At 33.6% G+C, this 26908-nt stretch overlaps 5 protein-coding genes across 6 annotated transcripts; 4 read left to right on the top strand and 1 right to left on the bottom strand.

The window, feature by feature from the left end:
* Window positions 1-319: 319 nt before the first annotated feature.
* LOC107434313 (NADH dehydrogenase [ubiquinone] 1 alpha subcomplex subunit 2) lies at window positions 320-3308 on the bottom strand. Its single transcript, XM_016045767.4, has 4 exons — window positions 3151-3308; window positions 2845-2986; window positions 2202-2308; window positions 320-654 (listed from the first exon to the last, which is right to left on the bottom strand). The coding sequence occupies exons 2-4, from the start codon at window positions 2928-2930 to the stop codon at window positions 551-553; spliced, it is 297 nt and encodes a 98-aa protein (XP_015901253.2). The 5' UTR covers window positions 2931-2986; window positions 3151-3308; the 3' UTR covers window positions 320-550.
* An 846-nt stretch (window positions 3309-4154) lies between these two features.
* Window positions 4155-5203, top strand: LOC107434317 (uncharacterized). The gene has a single exon (XM_016045770.4). The coding sequence runs from the start codon at window positions 4395-4397 to the stop codon at window positions 4959-4961; it is 567 nt and encodes a 188-aa protein (XP_015901256.3). The 5' UTR covers window positions 4155-4394; the 3' UTR covers window positions 4962-5203.
* A 1419-nt stretch (window positions 5204-6622) lies between these two features.
* On the top strand, window positions 6623-12401 carry LOC107434327 (serine/threonine-protein phosphatase PP-X isozyme 2). Its single transcript, XM_016045783.4, has 8 exons — window positions 6623-7018; window positions 8846-8998; window positions 9557-9619; window positions 9700-9785; window positions 10672-10747; window positions 10844-11112; window positions 11189-11267; window positions 11862-12401. The coding sequence occupies exons 1-8, from the start codon at window positions 6878-6880 to the stop codon at window positions 11910-11912; spliced, it is 918 nt and encodes a 305-aa protein (XP_015901269.1). The 5' UTR covers window positions 6623-6877; the 3' UTR covers window positions 11913-12401.
* An 899-nt stretch (window positions 12402-13300) lies between these two features.
* LOC107434329 (putative BPI/LBP family protein At1g04970) lies at window positions 13301-18289 on the top strand. Its single transcript, XM_016045784.4, has 6 exons — window positions 13301-14208; window positions 15156-15295; window positions 16305-16644; window positions 16875-17126; window positions 17221-17346; window positions 17974-18289. The coding sequence occupies exons 1-6, from the start codon at window positions 13798-13800 to the stop codon at window positions 18178-18180; spliced, it is 1476 nt and encodes a 491-aa protein (XP_015901270.3). The 5' UTR covers window positions 13301-13797; the 3' UTR covers window positions 18181-18289.
* Window positions 18290-19664: 1375 nt separating this feature from the next.
* LOC107434305 (uncharacterized) lies at window positions 19665-26168 on the top strand. 2 transcript variants are annotated; one of them, XM_016045759.4, is made up of 7 exons: window positions 19677-20477; window positions 21300-21669; window positions 22341-23770; window positions 24006-24119; window positions 24465-24619; window positions 25419-25528; window positions 25965-26168. In XM_016045759.4, the coding sequence occupies exons 1-6, from the start codon at window positions 20010-20012 to the stop codon at window positions 25465-25467; spliced, it is 2586 nt and encodes an 861-aa protein (XP_015901245.3). In that variant the 5' UTR covers window positions 19677-20009; the 3' UTR covers window positions 25468-25528; window positions 25965-26168. The 2 variants fall into 2 exon arrangements, with proteins under 2 accessions (XP_024923206.3, XP_015901245.3); XM_025067438.3 differs by lacking the exon at window positions 24465-24619 and having other exon boundaries at window positions 19665-20477.
* The last annotated feature ends 740 nt before the right edge of the window (window positions 26169-26908 follow it).

Here is a 26908-nt window from a genome sequence, read left to right as displayed (position 1 = left end):
AAAATACACCCTTTTGACAATAATGGAATACCATTCCTCAATAGACTTTTATTTCCCTTTGATTGTAAAACAATAACAATTTGTGGGGAAATTCTAAATCTTAAAGTCTTAAAAAGAATATGAAGTTCTTTCCAGCTTAAGAACCGAATTTAAAATAATCAATTCTTTATTTCCCTCCATAATGTACTTGCATGGAACATTAAATAAAATATCAATATGAAAAACGGTATAAACAATGTCTTTTTCTGTTGGGAAGGCGAGAGGGGTATCTCCTCTTTAAGCATGTAGTCTGTATGTGTTGTGGCTTTTGGCCACCTACTGACCTAACAATTAAAACTTTCATTACCAAAAAGTACATTTCTACCATCCAAAGGATTCAATCTTTGTCAATTTCAAATTACAAATCACTCACTACAGAGTACATAACTCGAATAATTCATCTTATATAAAGATGCATCGGATTCAAAACAAAATGACAAGGATTCATAAGAAAGAAATGTTCCTTGGGAGTCCATTTATTCTATTTTAACAAGTCCAATTGTAGCATCTATTAAGCTTTAAGAGATGCACCCACTTTCACAAGGTCTTCAAGTGCCTTTGATATTTGTGCCTCACTTAAACCTTCCAGACGAACTCCCCTCTCAACACCCATGTCTGTTTTATAACCAAAAGTGGCATAAACGAAGAAATTTTTTAAGAATACAGCAGAGAACTCAACAGAAGATTGCATAACATAAATAAAGGTACATGATGATAGGCAATATTTTAATTGGACCAGATACATTTTTGGTAAATAGACCTGAATTATAAGTACACAAGAAAATTGGACCATATACACATAATGGAGAAAAGGTTCATAAAGCACGTGCACCTAATTGTGATCTACAGCATAATCTTTACCATTCATCTAGAATTCATGCCCACAATTGTGGGCACATTGCTGTTTTTCTCAAAAAGAGATGGCAACCAGGATGGCAAAGTAAATCAATCTCGTGGCGTCCACAGCCAGGCAGAATAAGATCTTAATCTTTATTGCCTACTTAATTGCACAAATTTTCATTACTTCGCTTGGAATTTCAAAACAAACTTTTATAATAATATGTATAGACTTTGTATCACAGAAAGTAATGACAAAATCTTGGGTCGCCAACAGGATTTTAGCTGAACAAAGATGTCTCAATTCAACAGAATATAAAACATCACCCTGGGTTTTGACTACAAGAACTATATTTTGGTCATTGAGCAGCCAAAAACTCCATCCATAAAAGTGCATTCCTTGAACTATTACTGGATTAAAATGATATTCTTGAACAATCATGAAGTGTCATAAATAGGAAGTAATATTCTTGTAACCATCAAATTACATTAAAAACCTAGTCTTATCAATCCTCATGGTTGTGTGAAGATGAGAAACAGGAAACCATTAAATTTTCAGGCTTGTCAATTGTCAATGGTTATCATCCTTGCATGGATAAGAATTCATGTACTGATACATATAAACAATTAAAATAGAATTTTTAGAACATTAATTGCATTGCAGGAACGCAGGAATGCAAGTGCAAGAGACCTTAAAGTATCCCCTTTTCACTTTTTAATCATTTATGCAACAAATAGATTTGCGTACATGATGCTTCTTCAATTCCTACTTTAACAATCAAGAATTTTTTTTTTTCTTTTGTTATTTTTTTCTTCTTTTTTTCATTGTTTTCTTCCATAACAGATTCCAGACATCATATCAAATATGTTATTTCCATATTTTAGATGTGCCCAAGAAACAAGCCTTCGACTAGTCACCAGCATGAGAATGAGAAAGTCATTAGAAAAGTTATACGGTATAGTCACTCAAACTTTGGGAGAGAGGACCGATTTTAAGGGCATGTTTAAGAAACAAAATTAAAAGTTTCTAACAGCAATATCAAATGAAGACTGTAATTAGCTAAAGTGCAACAAGTTAAAATTGGACTTCCTAACATATAAAAGCTTCAATGCAAAACTCTTCAAGAGAATGGACATACATGATGCAGTGCAGTAACTATTTGATTGTAAAAACAATGTTGAATGTTGAAGGCACGTGAATCAATTTATATTGGAAGAAGCTGAAGAGCCAACTGCATCACAGCCTTTAATGAATGTGCAACAATTCAAAACCACATACATTGACACTATGATATCAAAACTGATAATACGAGTCAGAAGAATACCATATCTGGCCCATATCTGAGGCTCGATCCCGCTGCATTCCCGGATCAAAATTGGGAGCTTGGGGTTCAATGTTTTGAGCTCCTTGTAATTTTTCTCCACAAAAGCTCTGCAAAACACAAACAACTTCTAGAGATACTATATTGTCTATTCTAACAAGTAATGCAACAAACTATGAAATCCTTGTGCACAATGACATAAAAGACCCACATGGGTATCCATCCAGTGGATCAAGCTGCGTTTTCTATTCAAATTTTGGGTACCATCGAATTGCATAACATGGCTATACAAGCAGCTAAATGGGTATAACTAATGCTTAAGACATACCATAAAGAATCTAAAAGTAAAACTATATTGTAGGAACTAACCTTCTTCTTTTCTTTTTTTCCCCCTTTGTTTTGGCAGTTGGATTCTACCGGGGGGGGGGGGGGGGGGGGGGGGGGGGGGCGGCGGAAGAAAAAGGATGATATTTCATTCTAATTTTTTTTTTTTTAACAATAATTTTTATTTTTTTTCCTAATTCTCTTACAAACAAAGAAAGAAGACTAAAATCCTATGTAACTTTTTTGCTTTTACATTGTCTCAATTGGATTAAACAAGCTGGAAAGAAAGGGATTAGAATTATAAGAGGAAGAGTAAGAAAACCTGGCAGAGGAGCTTGCTGGGGATGATTGACAGAAGAGGATCCTAAGCTCCTTCAGATTCCGAGATAGCTGTTGTCTCCAAGCCATTCTTCACAATCACCTTCTCTCTGTAATTCTCTTACCTCTGCTTCGCTCTTCTTAAGCTGCCCACATATAATACCAAAAAAAAAAAAAAGAAAAAAAAAAAAAAAAACAACGCGAAAATTAAAAACCACAGAAGAAACAAATGTTGATAGAAAAATGGGCAGATCGGCGACGACCAACTCGTTTTAGAAAATCAAAGAGATTAGATAGAGAATCCTCGTACCTGGTCTCTCTGTCTCCTTCTCTGATGGAAATGAAAGCAGGATTCGGCGACTGCACACTGCGCGATTCCTCCTTTGGAGCCTGGATCAATCAACTCAAAACGACAGCGGATTAAAAGATCTTCACATTATTTTATTTATTTATTTTGGTGAAAAAATTTATTTATTTATTTAATAATTTTTTTAGGTGTTATAAATTGGGAAATATTTATATTACTATGGTTGTTAAAATATATATCAATTGGACTTGGACGTCTATGATAAAATCCAGTTAATCAATGTGAAATAAATGCTTAAATAGAGTTTATATATAAGAGAGTCAATTGGTTAACTTTGGATAAATTATTCTTAGCAAAAAAAATTTAAAAGAAAAAAAAAATTTATCGGTTAAATTTAGTCTCTATATTAAACGCTTATATCGTATGCAAGTTAAAACTCTCTTATAAAACAACAAGTCCAACGTAAATTTTACCCAAAAAAAAAAAAAACAACTCCAACGTAAAGCAACAACTCTAATTTCGTATATAAGTATTGTGTCATTTTTGTATATATGAATATTTTGTTATTTCATATATAACCAAGATGTCTTTAAATAAATTTAATTATAATTCTATCTGTATGTATATTAGAATTCAATTTTAGCATTCAAAAAATACAATGTTACAACAAATAAATCATTTTTTCTAGAAAAATATAAACTTATAATACATTACGCCCATTTTGTGAATTTTACTTATATTCAACTTTTTAAGTTACCCAACATTTAATATAAAAAAAAAAAATTACCAAACATTTAGTTGCAAGTTGCGACTTTTGTACCTTTAGAACCATTTTAATATATAATTTATAAAACATAGTTATTATTATTATTATGGATTAATTACATTACATATTTTTTAAATTTTTTTTAATTACAATCAAACACCTAATATATATATTTGATACAATTAAAATAAATAAATAAATAAATAATAGTAATAATAGAACTACATACATAACAAACATTGCAAACACATAATAAATATAGCCCTTCTATTACTGGTCGGAATAGAATAAAGACTAATCATATTTACGCACAGTACTGCTCACTCTCTTTTTTTACTGTAAAATCTTTATAACAAAAAAAAAAAAAAAAAAACCCAAATACTATTATACCATCGAAAGCTCAAGATTGGTTTGTTGTGTACACAAACAAAACCCACCGCCACAACCAAAATCCAGTTTTTCTTTTTTCCCACAAAAATCCATGGAAGAAAAAGAGAAGAAGAAGAAGATCAACAACCAAAACAAGAAGCAAAAACACCAGCACCCAAATGACCAAACCACAAAAACTTCAGATTTCTCTTTCAAACCCAGCTCTGATGTAAAAGTTATTGTTTCGGCGGGCAATTCATTGTTAAATCCTTCTAGGCCATTAGAACTCCTTCAACTCCTTTCTTTCCCACCCACAACAAGTACCAACATACCCACACCCACTAACAACACTAACACCACAACCAACAATTACAGTGGCAATAAATCAAACACCAAGAACGCAAACAACCATAAGCTTCTGTTCCCTTCAACCACAGCTTTCTTGCCCACAAACTTCACAATCTTGGCTCACCATGTTTGGCGCACACTCACTCTCGGGCTGGGAACCAAGAAATCCAAAGTCCTTCTCTTCGTGTTCGAAACCGATAGCATGAAGGTCTCGGTGGATGGGGTTTGCCCATCGGAGATTCCGCTAGGCGAAGTGAACAAGAGGCTGGTCAGGGGCTTGACTGGGTGCGAGGTGGCTCGGCTCAAGTTTAGAAAAGGGTGTGTCGAATGACTATTATGCCCCTCCTTCGTCAACTTTAACATCAATTTGATAACGGTAGGGACTAATTTGTAATTATCTTATACATCAGAGTTTCGGTTATAATTACAAAAAACGTTGAAGGAGTGCAAACGGTGGGGACTAATTTGTAATTATGATATACATCAGAGTTTCGGTTATAATTGCAAAAAACGTTGAAGGAATGAAGTGTAATTAATCCTTCTTATTATTATTATTATTATTTGCTAAGACAACATATTTATTATTATTATTATTATTATTATTATTGATATTTTCTTTGAATAAATTTTTATCCAGCATTAGCTAAAGCTCATTATTTTAAAAGCTACAATAATACTAATAATACTAAACTAGTTCTTAATTCAAAAGAAAAAAAGAGAGAGATTTTAATATGATATAATTTTTTTTAAATAATATCAAGAATATAAAATAAATAAATCAAAATATATATTAAATGTCATATATTAATAGTTAATTTATTTATATTTATTCATTAAAAAAATTAGTTAGCCATAATTAAATTATAATAATATATTAACTAATTAAATATTGATTTATATCATTTAGAAAAGTTATATTCACAATTTTAAAAAAATTAGGCGAAGGGTGTTGTCTACATACTATTATTTAAATATATAAAAAATATAAAATAATTTTATATAATATTTTTTATGTCTAAAATATTCATAATTTATATAGTTTTAACTAACCAAAAAATACAATTTTTCTTTTTCATAAATCGTATATAAATCAAATATAATTTCAGGAAAACTGTTTCACAATGTTTTTAAACGAAACTAATAATCATGAAAATTTAATAAAAATATTATTTATGAAAATATGTATTTGTTGCAGTATTATATTTCAAAATTATAAGCATTTTTAAAAATGTTTGATCGTATATTTTTAAATAAATTTGAAATATTCAATCACATACTTATGAATATATTTAATATATTCATATTTACAGATCTTTGTTCATATATTTCTAAATGCGTTTAAAATATTAAATCGCATAACTCTAAACATATATTAGATATTCATATTTAAAAATATTTAATTTTGAACTTCTAAATATATTTAATATATTCAATTATATATTTCTAAACATCATTTTAAATATTAAATTATATATTTTTGAATATGAATATTTTTAATTAGTAAATATTTTTAATAATAATTTAAAATAGAAAAAAATATGAATTTATAAAGAAACTTTACAAAGTTTGTTTATAAAACTTGTTTATCAGTTATCATTTGACATACATTTTGCTATATTTGTTTTTTGCCTAATATTATTTTTAAATACCTAGATTTTTTTTTTTAAATTATAGTTTTGGTCTTTCAGTTCTGGAATCCAAAATGTAAATTTCCATCCATTTTAAAAGACATTTATTTATTACTATATTAATGTAAATAAAAGTTTTGAGTTTTTTTTTTTTTTTCCTGTCTATCCTTTAAATCCAAACAATAAATAAATAAAAAGAAGAGTACGTTTAACAGCAAAAAAAAAAAAAAAAAAAAAAAAGGGAAAAGATAGTGGAAATCGAAATCGATGCAAATTATGAGATTGACAGACCAAAAAAAAAAAAAAGGCACAGAAAAATAGAAATAGGGAGAAAAAAAAAAGAAAAGTTGGAAGCTTGCGAAAACCTCGCAATGGGCAGAGAGCCCACAAAAAGGATTGAGCCCCTGTAATATAATAATAAATAATAATAATAATAATTATTATTATTAGTAGACTAAACGTTGGAGCGGAGAGAGAGAGAGATTCATTCATAGACAGAGAAGGAGAGGAAAGAGAGAGAGAGAGAGAGAGAGGGGCTCAAATCGACCGGCGGTTTGGGTCTGGGTCTGGGTCTGAGAGAGAAAGAGAAAGAGGGGTAGAGAGAGAGAGAGAGAGAGAGATGTCAGACCTAGACAGGCAAATAGAGCAGCTGAAAAAATGCGAGCCTCTCAAGGAGTCCGAAGTGAAAGCTCTATGCCTCAAAGCCATGGAAATCCTCGTCGAAGAGAGCAACGTCCAAAGGGTCGATGCCCCTGTCACTGTTAGTCTTCTCTCTCTTTCGCATGCTTAGACTTTGCAAGTACTCTTCACCTTGTTTTGTTTGGATTTTGTAGTTTAAATGGCTTTTGTGGAACTTCAATTCTGATTTTTGTTTGGATTTTAGATTGCCTTTTTATTTTTTTTATTTTTTCTGGACTTGAGTTTTGCGCCGCTGTGTTACTTTACATGCTTGTGAAATTCCAAATTGAAATCGAAAGCAAGAAGCTTGTGTTGTGTCGTGTTGAACTCAGAGGTCACTTTAGAGAAAATTAATAGTTCAAATAAAGTTTCTAGTTTGGAAATTTTTTTAGTGGATTGAATTTTTTAATATTTGATATTTTACTAGTAAGTTGGAAAATCCAGGGGTTGGTAGTTGTACGTGTAGGATTTATGGATTTCGAACTAAATATGAGCTTTTACATTAGTATCATTAAAAAATAAAAAATAAAAAAAAAAAGAGAGTTGGCTGCTGTTCTGGTCTTTCAAGGAAGAATGCACAGAAAACTGTATTCAGTAGCCGCCAGAGGAAATAATCTAGTTTTTTCGCAGTAACTGTGGCTATTTTGATTATTTATTTTCTTATTTAATAAAGCTAACCCGCCAATGCTCTGATATAGTCTCTCTACCCATAGTCATCAATTGAAGGAGGTTGTGCCTTTCGGAATTGGCTCTATGGGGCCTAATGTTTGGTCCATAACAGAGAAATTTTTTATTTTCAAAGTGATTAGGGCTACTTTAAGTGGGTGGGTCTGGTTTATCATATAACTTTACTAAACTTTTACTTATCTTTAGGAAAAAATTATACTCTGTTCGTATCTTATGTGAGACCTGACTTTATGCTGTCATTAGTATATGGATAGACTCAACTAACATACCTATAAAACTGCCTTATGTGTTAGTGACGTGGTATTTTAGGTAAAGAGAGGATTGCTTTGGGTACTGAATCTGTCAATTAATGCATTACTTTTGGATATGAGCATGAACTCTGCATCGTTGGAAATCTTCACAGGATTTGTTGTCGCATCTGGTGTGATTTTTTGACATACCAGGCTACTTCTGTATCCTTTACGGGATGGCATGTAATTATGGTCAACATGGATATCACTATGAATTATTGAATTAGAAGGTTGCTTGGCCATAAGGTGCTGAAACCAGGTCATTGGCCTTTTAGTTGCAGTAGGCTTTGATTAGTTAAGATAAATTCAGAATAACTGATTCAGACTCAGGAGAAACTTCGGTTCATTTATATAATTATTGCATTAAGGAACTTGAATTTAGTGGTGGATGTGGAAGAATTTGGTAGAAATTTTTCTGGTTTTAAAATTGTGCTTAACCAACATGTACACAGTTTAATGTTGGGTTAAAAATTTGAGGGTTTTTTTATTAGTTTATTATTTAATTTTTTTATGGTAAAAGTAATACTACTTGATGTTATATTATATGTAGTCAGATCAGGTGCCAATTTCACTCTTTCATTAATTAGAGTGAAATAAAATAAAGGTTTCAATGTGGAAACCTTAAAAAATGGACCATTTGATGATGTTCAGCTAGAAATATTGTTTTGTCTCTGATGATGTAAATTGTCTTGTGTAGTCTATGACTACTTTCTAAGCAGAAGTTGCATGTTTTATATTTGTTAATGATGGCTTGTCCTTAAGTGTTATTTTATATTATGAGTTAAGTAGTAACGTGAACTGTACAGCGGTTAAAGGATTTTCTGTAATTTGGTACTATTTAGACTGTCCAGGCAGATTTTGATAGCTGTTCAAGTCGATCAGTTTTTGTGTTTAACCCCTTTTTTTTTTCTTTGTTCTTTTTCTTTTAACAGATATGTGGTGACATCCACGGGCAGTTTTATGACATGAAGGAGCTTTTCAAAGTAGGAGGTGATTGCCCAAAGACTAACTACTTGTTCCTTGGAGATTTTGTTGACAGAGGATTTTACTCTGTTGAGACATTTCTACTTCTACTTGCCCTTAAGGTGATAATTTTACACTCTTTCGACAATATTAAGTTAGAATTTTGGGCACATCTTTGGCCTTTATTTATCCTTTTTTCTAATCTATTTTTATGTTAGAAGAGTTTTTCATCTTTTTAATACCTACTAAGTTTGAAGTTGCAGCCATTCACTTCAGAAGTTTTTGTAGAAATACTTTTCTGCCACAGTTAGAATAGATTTGTTTGATTTCAGTAGATTGCCACTTGTGTAAAGATTTATCATTTAATTTGAAAATGCCAAATTGAATGTCTGGGAGAAGAAATTTTCAGCCTCATCCTTGGGGACCATGAAGAATATTTGTCATAGCTTGCGTCTTCCTGGAGTAAAGGATCTTTTGGTATCAAATTCGTAATTTGATTGCTCTATTTAGAAGGTCATCTTAGCATGTCGCTTACTGTCTAGTAAGCCTCATATTTGTAGTGTGTTTATTACATATTACCATGTCGATTTAATTTTTGATGTTTCATGAACTCTTATTTATTTATTTATTTGATAAGAAAATTTTAGTTTGCTATATCTTTTTATTAAAAATTTCATCAGGTGAGATATCCTGATCGGATTACCCTTATCAGAGGCAATCATGAGAGTCGTCAGATTACACAGGTGAAAGACTATTTGACTGGTGCCTCTATTTTTAACTTTCTATCCATTCAAAATATTTACAGGATATTCTGTCTGAGCAGGTATATGGATTCTATGATGAGTGCCTACGTAAATATGGCTCTGTGAATGTTTGGAGATATTGCACCGATATATTTGATTACTTAAGGTTTGCCAACTTCTATACCCCTGGCATCTGTTTGTTGGAGAGCATGGGAGTTATAAGAACTGAGTGACAAACTGGCAATTGGGTTTAATACACGGGATGGTCGGACACTACAGCCTACTAATTCACTTCTAAATTGACTAACTCTTCTTCCCTCCTTGGAATAAAAAAATAGTAATCACCCCTGACCTTGGTTTAGGTGGCAGATGGTGAGATGGAGTTGTGGTAGCTTAGGTTCAAATGTTAACTATTGGAGATGAATTTTAGTTTCCAATGATCTTATTCAAATTGATGGTTGCGTCTTGATCATCTTAATGCTGGTGCCTTTTTCCACAAGAGCTATAGAAGGAGCAATTGCAATTTTTGGTGTACGTTATGCCGCTGCCATTTTGCTATGTTAAGTACCTAATATGCTATATGATATAGAGTTATCGAGATTGACTAGTGAGATCTCCTTTGAATTAATTTCAGATATTATTTCTTCTATATATCTCCATTCCAACTACCCACTTTGCATTTAGACACCATGCTTGATGATCAACTTCGAAGTTATCTGGGCTTTTAACTTTCTCAACTTTACAGTGTATAGAACAGGTAAAATCTTTACATATCCAACTAGGCTCCTTAAATTCAAACCTTTCCCAATATATTTCACAAGCTGGAGTAACTCAGCCATCAGAGAAGTCTTGAAAGCTAGCTGGTGTCACCAGTTTCCTGAGTTCTTTTAGTTAGTTAATTATATGTCATCGTAAATTTTTTTAGTTTTTCTAAAGCTTAAAGAATTAATGTAAATATTACTTTGGTGGTCATTTGCCATTAAAATGGCTTCAAACACGACTAACTATGTTATCAATTATGCTTATAGCTTGTGGATTTTAATTTTTTACAGTCTCTCTGCTCTCATTGAGAACAAAATTTTTAGTGTCCATGGTGGTCTCTCTCCTGCCATTTCTACATTGGATCAGGTTAGAGAATCCAATCCAAAATATCTATTTCCTCCCCCCCCACCCCCTATCTGAAGCTTCTATAAGATATGCTACTGCCATTTTCTACTTTGACAGATACGAACAATTGATCGGAAGCAAGAAGTACCTCATGATGGTGCTATGTGCGACCTCCTGTGGTCAGATCCTGAAGACGTAGTGGATGGTTGGGGTTTGAGTCCACGTGGTGCTGGTTTCTTATTTGGCGGCAGTGTTGTTACTACATTTAACCACTCAAACAACATTGACTATATATGTCGTGCTCATCAGTTGGTAATGGAAGGATATAAATGGATGTTCAATAATCAGATAGTTACAGTATGGTCAGCTCCAAATTATTGTTATAGGTATGTTGTTAATTTTACATATCTCTACTTTTATTTTTGAGTTTAAATTTTAATTTCAATATTGGGTGCCTTGCAGATGTGGTAATGTAGCTGCAATCCTCGAGCTGGATGAAAATCTTAATAAGCAATTTCGTGTTTTTGATGCAGCTCCACAGGTTTGTGCATAAAGATACTTGGAATAGATTACCATTTGTATTTTCAGGGTTGACAGTATATGGGCATTTTAAGTGGCACCGGTTGCACCCTGGTTTTCTTCCGTGTTATCAAAATTCTCTTTGAGTTGCATACTTACCATAGATCAGGATTCAATGTATTGCATAAAAATGGGCAGGTTTAGTGTAAAAAAAGATCCTATAGGAGATGATTAATAATAATTTCGACGAGGATGCGATAATTTGTAGGTGATCCAGTCTCTGAGAATTATGTGGGTTTATGTAAAATGATTGTGTTCTCTGCTTCAGAAAAACTGTTTGAAGACATATTTACAGAAGAATGATGCTTAATTAATTGTTTGTACCTTGCCAAAAAAAATTGATCAAATCAAACTAATCTTGTGAATGTATCAAAATTGAAGAGCTGCTTTACCCATACCTTTTGACTCAACTCTACTCTAGTAGTTACCAGACTCACTAATTTGTTTAAATCTTACTTTTGTTCCTCCTCCCTGTCAAACTAATGAAATAAAATAATAGAAATGCTTCTTGTCTTGATTCCATTATATGTTACTGAAAGATTGAAGTGAAATGCAGGAATCACGGGGAGCGCCTGCCAAAAAGCCTGCTCCAGATTACTTTCTATGAGACTGATTGAGTAAAAATTTGCAGTTTGTTGTCCAACATGCTTGAATTGATGAACAACATATACAGCCACACGATGGGAATGGTATTGTGTGACACAAAAAGCCAAAGAAGGGGTAGGCTTCTCAATGATCGGTTCTTCAGGTGACCAGCGAGAGTTGTACTTTCCTGTTCGTGATCAGTTTGGATAGTGGGGTTTGCTTTTCTTAGTTGCCTTCTACCGTTGTTGATGTTTATTTATAAAAGCAGTGTGCAATACTGTTTGTTATGCTATATAGAATCCTCATCCCTATTCATGTTAGATTGGAAAGGCAGGTGGGCTTTTAGTAATTTAAGTCTTTCTTTTCATCTATAGGATTATGAAAAGAAAACGTTGGGAATGGATTAGGAAAAGACATGAAGGGAATTATTGAATCATGGAAAAGAAAAAACCGCTCATATTGGGTCTCTTTACCCTCTTGGGCAATAAAAAGTTCTTCATTATTTATCTCATCTGTGTTTCCTCGATGGTGTGTATGCTCTATATCTTTGGTCCTCTTGTCGTTGTTATGATATTAATTAAGATCAGACACTATTCTTGGTGTGTTTATTTATTTATTTAAAAAAAAAATGGGGGGAAAAGAAAAAAAGAACTGATTGAACGAGAAGATCACTTTGTTTTCATGTTGGCATCATGTAACTTACTTTGAAAAATTAATAATAGAAAGTTGAAGGCACATGATCAGTTTTTTATTTTGTATGATTGCGATCTTTATTGCATAATTGGGAAGAAGCCAAAAGATTGTTACTTGTCTATGTTGCTAAGTAAGAAGGCGCATATCGGATAATTGATTTAATATTAAATGAAAAGATGATTTGACCATCTAAGTTGTCTATTAATGGACGAAACAAAAAATCCACTTGACATTAATTATAATGGTTACCAAGTTCACATGGTCATCTGGCTCTCATCTCGGAGCAAAGTTCTATTTTGAAATTATTTCAATTTTATCAAAATTCAAAATAACTAACTATTTTTTTTTTGACAAAACAAAAAAAAAAATGAAATATATTTGTATATTATACATCACTTAAACTTTATATATATATATATATATATATATATTTATACAGTCTTTCTATGATTATGATGCGGATGGTCTTTATACAGATCACAGTATCAATGATAGTTTTTTATAGTATTGGTGACGATTTTTTAAAAAAACGTCGTTAATACTATAAAAAATCATCACTAATACTGCGGTTCTCATGCGACCTTCTTCATTATAGAAATTTTATATATTTATATACCTATATATAATAAAGAAAATATAGAGATCCCATTAAATATTAAAAATTTGTATAAAAATCTTGTGGAATAACAATAGGGGAAAATGAAATCCAACTACCCTTTTAACTATGCTATCTTTGGCTGAGATGCCTGGCTGGCCTAGGCACAGAACACGCGCTCCATTGTACCTATCGCGTGGTTCGTGAAACAATTAAGAGGTGAACATCTTCAAGTCCGTGCGAACTAGAATTCAAATAATAATGAAGAAAATGCCAAAACCTCGACCAACGAACCTCTCCTGCATCATTAACTCTAGTAATTGCCCCTCCTGTTGTTTTCAACGTTTTTAAAGCACACCAAACAGATTAGCTTCTCCAAAGTTACCAGCTTTCGGTTAACTTCTCTCTTGGGTTTTCATTGAAATTTGACTCGTGTATATGCATATATATATGTATATATTCATATGGGTTTCTTCTGAAATTATTTGTCCTTTCGTTTTAAGACCAGAGCCACCATGTTCCTAGCAATTCTGAGCTGCTCTCTTTTTCATGTTTCTCTGAGATTTCTTGGACCATGCTGAATTAGCATAAAAAAAAAAAAAATAGTGGTTTTTCGAATATGGGTTACTTCTCAAAGCTGATGAAATCAACTATTCTTCTCCTATTTCTGTCACTTGTATTGGTCCCTGCGAGTACGGATGAAGAAGGATTCATCTCTGTGCTCATATCCAATAAAGGTCTTGATTTTGTCAAGGATGTGCTGATAAAGAGTGCGATTTCCTCTATAATTCCGCTCCAGCTGCCTCTGATTGAGAAGCCGGTGAAAATCCCAGTCATCGGCACCGTTCATTTGCATCTTTCCAATGTAACCATATACAGTGTTGATATTACTTCTTCATATGTTGAGACTGGTGATACAGGCATCGTTTTAGTTGCTTCAGGTGCCACTGCTCATTTGAGTATGAATTGGAGTTATCATTACCATGCTTTAGTAATTGATATTTCTGATCATGGTACTGCGGCTGTTGAGGTATGTTGAATCCTGGAATAAAAAATTGTTTGTTTTTTACTATGCCTTTTCACTATTACTGCATTGGGAATTTGGGAGATACTGTTAAATTTGTGAATATTAGTAAACATGGTCGGATATTGTGATTGTTGTTGGTTTTAGTTAAGGGATATGCACTTGATAGTCAAGGCGAGAAGAAAAGGGGATGGGAGAGGTGAGGATGGACATGGACTAGACCCTTTTGGCTTAGCACCCCCTGAATATAAGTGGGAATTTTAACTGCTTAAGGATTATGGAAAAAATAATAGCAGGTGAGCGTTTTTAAGTGTGATTCCAATTAGAATGAATTATGAAGTAAATGCACATGTAGCTAATGGCCTCAGGGTGGCTCTCTTTTGCATTTGTGCAGTTGTTAAAGAAAGTATCAGAGGTAAATTGGAATCAACTTATCTATCTCTTGAACTCACAATGGATTAGATGGAAGTTTAGCAGGCTTATCATGTCAGAACAATTTTACTAGATCCACTAGAAGTCACGCTTTCATGTAATTGGAAATTCGTTTGTGTTGAAATTATCTTATGGTAGTAATGCTTCAATAAACTGCAGTGTACCATATTTTCATAAAAAAAAACTTAGTCATGAGAAATCTTTGGTGTATATGTATTTCTCAAGAAGGAAGAGAGGGTTGGGGGGGGAAGGGCTGTGGATTGGTCAGGTAAGGTTAAATTGTTAACTGTCATATGAACAATGGAATGCTTCAACGACAATGTCATAGATACTAGGGAGAGATGAGATAGACCAGGTTGAATTGACAAAGATGGACTGGTAGCTCATATGTAAATACACTTGAAATTCCTATTGTATTTTACTTGTACTTGTACACTGTGCTTGACAGACTCATTTCAGATTTTTGTTCTACTCATTGATTTGACCTACTCTTAGTATTAAGTGTTGCTACTTCCATAAAGGTTGAAGGCATGCAAGTGGGCGTTACTGTAGCTTTAGAGGATCAAGAAGGAACTCTTAAACTGAATATCTTGGATTCTGGATGCCACGTGAAAGATATCTCCGTAAAGTTGGATGGTGGAGCATCTTGGCTTTACCAAGTGTAAGCAAATCCTCTTGATCATATTTACTTTCAAGTTATTCACAACTTTGTTTTTGGTAAGAAGGCCGTCCTCTCACCTGGTGGTTAACATCTACTACATAATCATATGGTAAATAATTGTTTCTTTGGGACTTATTTTCTGTGGTAAGGATTTTGAAGTAAAAGATCCCAAAAGGTTTTATTTTAGGGGAAAAATAAATAAAAAAAATTAAAAAAAAAATTAAAAAAAAAAAGAAAAAGAAAAAGAAAAAGAAAAAGAAAAAAGGGTGCACGGAGAGGTTATCCTTGAATCCACCATCTTTTATAGCAAATTGTTCAAATATTGTCTAAATACATCCTAATGCCTATGTATAAAGAGATGAGTTGAATAGGGAACAAATTTCACAAAGAGATGATAGATTGATAATATTACACAGTGACGTTTGACTCTGTTCTTTTCCATATAGTCAACTTTTTATACTCTTACAATTGGTTATGATCAACATTACAATATATAGGTTGCATAAAAAGTTCAGTAGTTCACAAGCTTCAGAGCGATGCATATTGATAGCTTCATGGGTAGTTTATAAATTTGTGGAAAATCAAATTCAGAAGCATCTAGATTTTCCTTTCAGGTTCAATATTCTCAAATTTCCAGTTTATTATTTCGAAACCATGAACATATTTTTTGTAGTATTTTATCAATATGTCACCTTTCTTTCATTCATTTGAACTCCTCTTCATCTGTACTGCCTAGTATTTAACCTTTTCAATTACTTTCTTAAATCAGTTATCATTCTTAGGAATAAATTTTTCTTATGCAAATCTGTTCAGGTTATTGATATACCCATGCATTCAAATTTTAGATGTAGGTGCAGATGTCACAGTAGCATGTGTGCAACTTATTTCATTTTTCACATGCATAAGATATTCTCATTTCATGTCTTAGTATACTTGACTATAGATCCAGCATCATTAAGGGTATACTAAAAAAAATTGAACTACATCTGCATTTAACTTCTCTTCTCAGGTTCGTAGATGCTTTTGGAGGGACAATAAGATCTGCAGTTGAAGACAATATTATGAAGAAAATCAGAGAAGGGATGATGAAGCTTGACTCTTTATTACAATCACTTCCAAAAAAAATCGCAGTAAATGATATAGTTGCTATGAATGTTACTTTTACTGGCAACCCTATCTTAAGTAATTCTTCAGTTGAACTAGAGATTAATGGTCTATTCTTAGCCACAGATGATTTAGTTTCCAAACTTCATCTTAAAGCATCATCAGCACTGGTTTACTGCACTAAGATGGTTGAGATGTCATTGCATGAAAATGTTTTCAACTCACTGTCTGCAGTTCTGTTTGATGTGAGTTTAGTGCCATCTTTTCTTTTGTCATAGTTACTCGAATACTATCATGCTTTTTCCATTGTGCCTTAAATAAAGCTGTAAGATATATTGGTCTCGTTTTGATATGGGGCACAAGAAAGAGACACTAGCCAGCAAAAAAATTTACCTTGGCTTGGCTAGGATGCATTATCTTGTCATGGAATTACAATTGATGCCGTTGGACTGATTTCTTGTCTTAAAATCTTCAGGCAGGTTATATGCAGTGGATTGTTGACGAAGTACCAGATTATCCATCTATTCTAAACACTTTTAAATGGAGATTCATTGTTCCTGAATTATACAGGCAGTATCCAAATGATAACATGGATCTTCATATTACTGTAACGTCTCCACCAATCATAAAAGTAGTTAATAATGATATTGATGTTACGATTTATTTAGATGTAACAGTCGAAGTTTTGGATGCTCCTGGAGTTATACCAGTCTTGAGCATATCATTGGTATGCTTCATTAAAATGTCTTGTAAAATAGTTGAGAAGTAGACATGATAAGTATGCAGTTGACTATAATCCTTAAGAGCTTTTGTTGGTGCAGGAGATTAGTGCTTCCTGTTCTCTAGATATAATGAGGAAGAAACTGGTTGGTAGTCTTGAATTGAAACACTTCAATGCAGATTTGAACTGGAGCACAATTGGAACCCTACACATGCATCTTATCGAGGTATCCCTGATTCAAGTGTTACCAACTTGTTTTTGTTTGTCATTTCTTTTAGTTTTGAGGAGTTCAATAGAATTTGCAAATAAGACTGGATCAATTCTTATATGCTTCTGACATAATCTCATGACAGCGGCATTGTATTGTTTCTTTGGTAACTATTAGTCAGTCATACACTGCCATATTTGAAAAGGAAATTTTATAAACCACTATATGCACGGCATATTTTGTGCTTTTTAGCTGCGATGGAATGTTGTTTTCTGTGAGGGGTTTGGACCTTTTGGTTTTGGTTGGTTGCCAGAATGATTGTTACCGTCAGTACCTGTGGGTTATGAACCTGTATAGCAAACTTTGGAGCAAAGAGATTTAAGGTGTTCTTAATGATGCGTAAATTGAAATCTTTTAACAAATATGAATTTAATTCACTTTTGAGTTTAGAACTCATTAGCTTTGAAATATAATGTTGAATTTATAATTCGTAATTTTTTGTTGTTGTTGTTTGGTTTGTGCCTTTGAAAGTACTTAAAACAAAGTTTACTTCACCTTCTCTTGTTGCATTCGCTGTTAGTAGCACCAAAAACTGTTACTTTCTTTTGGTCGTTATTTAACATGTTCAAGTCGTGTAAATTGCAGTCTTTAATGGCGGTGGTCCTCAAAACGATCGCCATTCCATACGCGAACCTACAACTTAGGAATGGAATACCTTTGCCACTTCTTCATGGTTTCACACTTCGGAATGCGGATATCTTCTGCACTGATTCTATGGTTATAGTGTGCAGTAATGTTGCTTATGCAGCGGAATTGAATTCATTAAGTAGACATTTTGCATTGTCCAGATAGAGTTTACATGCAATGTATACTAGATATACATATTGTTCGTTGTGTAGATGGAATTAATTGTGAATCTGATTTGTACTATGAATAAAAAATGTATGTTTTATTTGTATTCTGTCTCATTTCGTTCTGTAATTAGAATTTTCCTTTCTAATAACCATGACTATCAACCTAATAACATAAAAGAGAGATAAAGCAAGCGATGTACTATGATAATGACTTTTGTGGTTCTGGTTATTATAAGTTGTCTTTAGCAGTTACTATAATTTGTGATCATTGCTATGCCTACGGTGCTTTTTTTGAGAGAACAAGTTTCAAGGCTTGAAATAAAAAAAAATAACGGAAGATGAAAAAGAAGGCTGAAAAAAAAAAATGATGCAAGAGGAAAAGAAGATTGGAAAAATGATATGAAAATGGCCAGATTTGGATGAATTAATGCAATTAACTCAATTTTTATTTGTACGTTTGTCAAATATGAGTTTGTTTTTTTGTTAATTAAAATTCTGAATTTAATATAACATGTAATACGGTTGAAATCAGAAAACACATCTCATCAGCACTAATTCAAAAATTATAAAATAAAATTTGCATGTATTTGGTGTGTTTTGGCTGAGAAACTTTTAGAGAATAAAAAATATGAAAATTGTCAAATGTCAATAGCCGTCCTACATGTTAAAAAAGAAAAATAAAATAAATATATATATATATATATATATATATATGAGTTGGATCGGAATTTGCACATTATTAATTTTAAAAAAAAATAGTTATTATGTTTTAAAATAAATTCATATATTTTAGACAAAATATATAATGTCAAAATGATTAAAAAACTGAAAAAAGGAGGAATAATTATATATATATATATATATGTATATTGCTGATTTTTTAGATATTTTTTCATATATAAAATGCAAAAAATATAATGTCATGCTTTCTATTTATTATTATTATTTTTTAATATGGGTGAGCTTATGAATTTGGATTCCTCAAATTTTGTGCTATTCGAATTTCCAAGGTTGATTTTGATTTACTAGCAAATGAGTTGGGAACAACCAGCAGATTTCTTTAGTCTTATAGACGTGGTATTGCTTTTAGGTTGATTTGTATATATATGCATATGGTGCATATGCATGAGCATGTCTTCATGTTATCATTAAAATGAAAATTCATGCAATAAGAATTTTAACATATTAATCTAAAGCAAAATTACCAAAAAATACCCCCCCCAAAAAAAAAAAGAGTTTCATTACTTATTTTTGGACGAAAGATCCTTTTCACTACTTGAAAACTAAACAAAACAAAATTAAAAATTTGCATGTAAAAAAGCCAAAAAAAAAAAAAAAAAAGCCTAAAAAGAAGAAAAACGGCATGTCGTAGTAGTTTCGTCGGTTAAGTTATCCAAAACTCAAAAATACTGGAACAGGTTTCGTATAGAAAACCCGGTTCAACCTCAAAAAAAGAAAAAAGAAAACCGGTCCATATATAGGAAAATTAGAAATAACCATATTCTCTCTCTCTATCTCTCTCTCTCTCTCTCATTCTAAATCGCTCTGCTCAGCCACCCCCACCCCACGCCACCTCACATCCTTTTCGTATTATCGCTCGCTCGCTCGCTCGCTCGCTCTTTCTCGTTTCCAATATTTACCCGCCAAAAAGGTACATAATTGAATCCCCTCACCTTCCAAATTTTCAAATCCCGCAAACCCCTAAACCTCTCTCTCTCCCTCTCTCTCTCTCTCGCGCTTGCTCTCTTACTCTCTGAGCTTTCCCTCTCTTGCACGTCTTTCTCACTCTACCTCCTCCACACGGCGTCGTTTTCTTTCTCCTAACTCATGGATCCGACTCCGACTCCGGATGTTGAAGAAACGGTGCGTTCCGACCCTGCGCCTCCCAATTTGGACGGTGCTCCAGATGCGTCTGTTGGGGACAAGAGGCCGGTGGTGGTGGTAGAAAATGGCTCAGCCGGAGACCAAGGGTTGAGCAAGAAGCCCAGATTGGGGACTGGTCCCGCTGGTGGGGACCTTAAGAAAGTGGCTGAGATCGTTTTGGTGTTGTCGACGATGGCTAGGATTCGTGGCGGCAAGAAACCGACGGAATTCGAGGTTGGGCTTATGTCGGAGGCAAGGGCTAAGCTGGTGGAGCTTTGCCAAGGGTTGGCGCCCAAGGATATTGTGGCTAGGGATACAATCGGGGCTGTCATTGAGGATTTGGGGCTTAATAGTAAGCTTAAGGATCAGAGGTTAGGGTTTCGTGGTCCAAAGTTGACGATAGCAGAGAGGTTGTCCGCGACAAAGAAGAAGGTATGGGTGTCAATTTCTTTAATTTTCAATGCCTCATTTAATAGATGATAGAATGTAGGAAGAGGAATTGAGTTCAAGTATTAAAATATGGATAACTTATGCCTTAATTTAAATTGAAACTGTTTGGTTTGGTGAGATGAAAGTTTGGTTTGACTTTTTTGTTATATACAATATACAAGCTTGGCTGTATGATTTTTGGTGTGGTTGTTTCATGAGAAAAACTGTGGGGAAATGGAATGGCATTTAATGAATTGAGTATAGATTTTTTTGATTGCCAAGAAATTTGGAAAGAAATGGACTTTAGAACTTTGTCTTTGACTTTGCGTATTAATTTATTTTTCTACGTCTTCTTGATTGAAAAGTTTAAAACTTGGAGCCTAGGAAGATTTTGCGTCTCAATAATCTTCAGTCAAGCGTGTTTAAAGCAACCATCTGGTTTTCAAATATTTTAGTATGTTGCGCTTTTTGTTTACTTTACCATATATGCAAATGAGATTTCAAATATTTTAGTGTGTTGCGCTTTGTGTTTACGTTACCATATATGCAAATGAGAAGCTGTAACTCATGCAGCAAAGGTAAATTTTGAGACGTGGGTTTTTCTTGGAGGGTTTAATTTATGTTGAGATTGGTAGCATAATTCCATGTACAGTTATGTTCTAAAATCCCACTTAGTGTGGCAGTTTAAAGTTGTACCAACCAAGGAATTGTCTTTATATGTCATGTGCTTCTATATTTTACATGCCGCTAAATCATCTAGAACTTCATACGGATTTCGCTGGACTATAGAAGGTATATTTGTTAATGTGTTCATACCTTTTCTAGATGGAAGAACCCAGGAAATATAACGCACATCCTTCTGCATATTCATCTCACCCGATGCAAACAAGCTTTGGTACAGCAGCTGAAAGCCGTGGGGTTTCTCCTGCTATGCGAATGATTCCTTCAGAAAAGCCAAGTCTCACACAAATTTCTACTGGAGGTGCATCAGCTTCTTTGCCTCTTGGTCATGTATCAACAACTCCTACGTCTGTACAGCATCAGTTGCCAGCTAATGAAGTCAGAGCATCTATGCTATCTAGTGGATTGCCTAGCAGTCATCTAGGAAGGGATTCATCTTTAGCATTGCCTAGGGTTGAAAGAACACAAGTCAAACCAGATGGAGGACCGTCTTCGTATGCATCTCAAGGACAAGGTAATGACAAAAAGCTTATGAGAAAGAGATGTATAATTCTGAGAGTTAAAATGTAATGTGGAAGCTGTGCCTATTTTTCATTATATGGACTATATATTTTTATCTATTTGGCATGGGAAAAAGGGGAGGGGGAAATGTTTTCAATTGGGTCAACTAAACCTCTTTTCTTTCTTTTTTTTTTTTTTTTTTTTTTTTGGTGGGGGGGGGGGGGGGGGGTGGGTGGGTGGCAATGGATTAACTTACTCTTTTTCTACATATGAGAGACAGAGTAGGAAATGGGAAGAATTAGTTTTGTTATATATTCAACCTTTTGGTTCCTCAATATATATAATAAGGGTTTAATTAGCTTAAAAAAGAAGACGTGATTCTTAATTTCCTGACTCTTTCGCTTCACAAATGTTTATGGAGATCTCTGTTCTTACCTTCAATTACTCTGCCTGCTTTGCTGTTTATAAAGTTATGGGGTTTCAGGGAGGTGAGGCATTGAAATGGGATTAGGTTTGTAGCTTTAATTTATTTTTTTATAATTGGTAGTTTGTATAGCATTATGATGGCTTGTGGATATGGTATATTCCTTTATAGATGTGTGGGCTATTTCTCTGTGATTTTTTTATATTTATTTATTTATTTATGTCCATGTTAATTATTCTAACATCATGTACTGCTTGCAGTAAATTCTCATGCCAATCATCAAGTAAATGCTCCAGCTTGGTCTCTGCAAACTCAACCAGCAAAAAGCATACCAGAAAATAACAAGCTTCCAAATCATACATCTGCTAAGGTTGATGGAACTTCTGAAATGAGTATGCCACGGGTAACTCCTCTAGCAGCAAGAGATCAGACCTTTAGGCCATTTATTACCCAAACAGCACCTGGAAATTTGCCAAGTATGCATCAGCCTTTGCATGCCATGAACTATGTTCAAGCTGCTCCACTTTCTAATAATCACAATGAAATTGCTAAGATAGTTCAGAAGTTGTTACAACCTAAGCTTCCTGATCATCCCACTTGGATTCCTCCATCAAGGGACTACATGAATAAGGCTTTAACATGCCAAAGTTGCCAGCTTACCATCAGTGAGGTGGATAGTGTTCTTATTTGTGATGCTTGTGAGAAAGGATATCACATAAAGTGTTCGCAGTCATCTAACCAAAGAGGAATTCCTAGGGGTGAATGGCACTGTGCAAGATGCTTGGCATTTAGCAATGGAAAGCCTTTGCCCCCTAAATATGGCCGTGTCATGAGAAGTAATACACAAGCGAAAATTCCCTCTAGCACCGCTGGAGTTCAGCTATCATCAGAAAAGAAAGTTGGAACTGTAGATCCGAAGGTTAGTCAACAGACTATGGTTGCAAATGGAAGCCCTAATTTACAGACTCCTTCTCATATAGGTGGAGGCAGTGACCATGTTGATTCAGCATTGGATTCTAAGAATCCCAGTGCAAGAGAAATGAGTAATCTCTCATTGAACAATCAAACTATGGATGACAAACAAGTTTCAGGAAATTCCCCAAATATTTTGATGAAACCTTTGGAAGCAGCTTCTGGTTCTCATTCTGTTGAGCCATCAAGTGAAAGATCTTCTTATGATGTAAAAAATTTGGAGTCATCTACCGTTGAAGAGGGATGTCCTAAACTAAAATCAGTCCCTCTTACTAATTCATCCAACAGAGTTACTAATAAGTTTGACCATACCCAACCCTCTCATGACTCACAAAGTACTGACCAAGCAGGGCCACCAAACTCTGCAGACGTTCCATCCAGGGAATTACAAGACAACAACACTGCAGTGAAAGATCCAGATAAATCGCATTTATTCGAGAATTCTAGTTACACTATAAGGTATGATAGTAAGCGAGATGAGCAAGATGGTGCACAGAAAAATACTGTTGAAAGTTCTGCCACTAGTACTGGGGCTACAGAGCACTCTGTACATTCTTTAGATGGCTTGCATGGTGTTGAATGGATTGGTGATGCAGTTCAAGTTGTTGATGAGAAAACATTTTACCATGCTTGTTGCGTTAATGGATTAACATATAAACTGCATGATCATGCGCTTTTTCGGTCTAGCAATGGCAAATTGATACCTTCAAAACTCCAGGCAAGCAAAATACAAAGAACCTTCTGTACTTCATAAATTCAGCCTTTAAAACTTGTAGAATTATACCCATCTTTGAATATAATCTTGCATTGAATGTGAACTGCTACTCTTGATTGCTACTTTTATTAAAATGTGTATGTCTTTTATTGCTCACTGGAATTGTCTATTCTCTGTTTGATCTCATTGTTCATCTGTTGAAGGCTGTAAATGTGGGCTAATCTGTTTTTTATTACAGTCCATGTGGGAGGATTGCAAAACTGGGTCAAAGTGGGTTATTGTCAATAGGTGCTACTTTCCTGGGGACTTGCCTGAGAATGTTGGTCGCCCAAGTCCCCCGGAAAGCAATGAGGTAGATCTTCTTCTTCTTCTTTATTTTATTTTTTTAAATGCATTCTCCATGTATATATTTAATTTTCTAGATATTTTTGTAAAACAGAAAAAAAATGGTTGCTGGCACTTAGTAGACTGAACCAATTACGGTTTTGGTCTTATTTATGCAGAAATATACACACACTTGCATGCATGTAGACTACTTATATTATCTTATTCAATGTATGTTCTTGTGATTGCCTTACAAGTCATACCTTTATCTTATTATGTTACCAATCTCTCCCTTGTTTCGGCATGTTGATATATAGCACATGTAATTATCCATGGGGATGTCCATATGAACTCTCTGATTACTGGGTTGTAGGTTTATGAATCTAATCATGATGGCACTGTAATGGCTGGATTGATTCAAGGCCCGTGTGAAGTTCTTCCTCCTGTCAAATTTAAAGAAGAAAATGAAAGGCGGAGTCAGTTAGAACTTGAGCCTAATAGTGCATTGCGACCAGCTTTTCTATGCAAGTATGTGTCTTCCATTCAGAAGTGCATATACTTATGGTTTGTACAGTTGCTTTTTAAGGATGAGCAAGGGGATGTCTCGTGTTTTTTTTTTTTTTTTTCATTTGTTTGGTTTTCATGCACTTGCACATGTGACTAAGTTTGTGTTTGCTTTGTCATGAGTGCTTAAAGTATTAGTTCTTATTACCATATCCATACTCCTTTATACATGCAAAACATATCTTTGAGCCTTCTATAGTTGCAAGTCACCAAGTTTTGAGATGAAGAATAGATGGTCACCAAGTTCTAGGTGTCTTGGTGTAGAGTGAGCAATAGTAGTCCATAAGTACGGTAGTAAAAAGTTACTCATTTTGTGGATGCCAATTATGTACAAGAGCCAGTGAAACATTTCACCTGCTGATGATGTTATTGCTATAATCTTAAGCTATTTTACTAGGTTTTTTAATTCATTAAATGATGCCATGTGGCATGATGTAAATCTGTAAACAACCTATAAAAGATATGCATGGATATCAGATTTAATAGTAGATTCTGATAGTTGTTTTGTTGAGTGACATTTGCCGCATCAGGTGTTACTGTTTGATATTTTATTTAATCTACTTATGTTGTTCCTATTATGTGCAACAAAGATATTGCAGTGCTTGTTCATTTTGTATGATGGAAATAATACAGGGATAGCAACATTGTTGGTTTGTTTTGTTTCTTGTTTCTTCTTTGTTTTTTTTTATTTGTGTGGCATTCAAGCTGGTAATAATTTTATTAGACTTGGGTCTCTTGATGATAGAACATTTTTGTTTTACAGATGGCTTTATGATGAGTTTAAAGGATCTTTTCAGCCCGTTTCTAGTTAATCCTCTGGTACATGATTTGATGACTTGATTCTGGCAACTCTACCAAGCTACCTTTGATCAAGTATGTTTGTCTTTTTGTGTTTTTCTCTGTCAGAATTTAGAATTAGATGGTGAAAGTATTAAGTTTCTTTAAGGGTAATATGGAAGGATGGATGATTTTTCTCAGTGGATCTTGTTACGTCTTTGGATTACTAAATGAATGAATAAAGTATAAATTATGCATTTACATTAGGATCTAGAGGTTATGCACTGTAGCAGAAAACATGTGCACTAATGAATAATTTGCTGGTAAAGGTGGGGCATGGTGAGAAATTACTTAGGTCTCCGTGGTCCAGATATTAGTTCTGCAAATTTAATGATAGGTGTGGCTCATAGCATGCCATGTCCCTAATATACATATACATAATTAATGTACACGAGCGCGCACACACAGAGTTATGGCCTTTCCTTTGCCAAATTTCTAACGATCTCTACTGAGTATGTGTGTCACATTACAGGTAGCCTGCGATAGATGGCCCCTTGAGTACTTGACGGAATTCCAGTATTGATCTCTTGTACCTTATGTGTAGGCAGGACCGGCTCTACTATGGCCTTAGGCGAGAATTAAAAAATGAGGCTAATTTTATTGTATATTGTTTTTATATCAATAATGTTAACAATATAGTTTAATGAAATTCATTTATCTTGTTTTGCTTTGATTATAGTGAGCATGTTGGGTTGGTGTTCATAGCTTTTATACTTATTTAAAAGGATATTGGTAATATATAGTGTGTATATATATATATATATTATAAAAAAGAAATTTCGGATGGTTGTCGATAATAATAGTAATAACACAATATTTATGAAAAGTTGTATACATTTTTTGAAAAAATTGAAGAATACAATATTTGAAGTCTTTGATTACTTGGAAATGAAAATGAATGTTTAAGCTGTTAAACAATGGAAGATTAAAAGAATGCTGTGGCCTGCAGGAGTGTTTTAAAAGAGATGAAGAAAGAATAAACATTGGAAGAAAATTGCAAACTGTAGAAAAAGAAAACTATAAAGATATTTATAGTAAAGCTACACATTATTTGCCTAAAAATTATATATTTTTTTGTTTGGACATATTGTATAAATGTAGCCCTGCGCGGTCATTTTACTCTTACAAAGAAATGCCAGCTTCTCTGCCTGGATTGTTGTTTACTCTCTCTGTAAAAACTGGTGTGGGTTGGTAACTTTGGTTTTTTGTTTTTTATTTTTAAACATACGAACCTGAAAAAGGCAATGCGGTTTTAAAAAGTGTTTGATTTAGTGTTTTTTTCTTCTTCTTTATCTTTCTAGTTTATAGTTAATTGAGATACTTAGCAAATTCTAAAATTTGAAATAAATAAATTATCCAATTAAATAGAAAAAAAAGTAAAAAAACTAGACTTGTAACAAAAGACACCTAAGAGTG

The sequence above is a fragment of the Ziziphus jujuba genome, chromosome 1 (assembly GCF_031755915.1).
Source record: "Ziziphus jujuba cultivar Dongzao chromosome 1, ASM3175591v1".
Lineage (NCBI taxonomy): Eukaryota > Viridiplantae > Streptophyta > Magnoliopsida > Rosales > Rhamnaceae > Ziziphus > Ziziphus jujuba.
The sequence above is the reverse complement of the archived record's forward strand: the minus strand, read 5'-3'. Positions and strand labels throughout refer to the sequence as shown.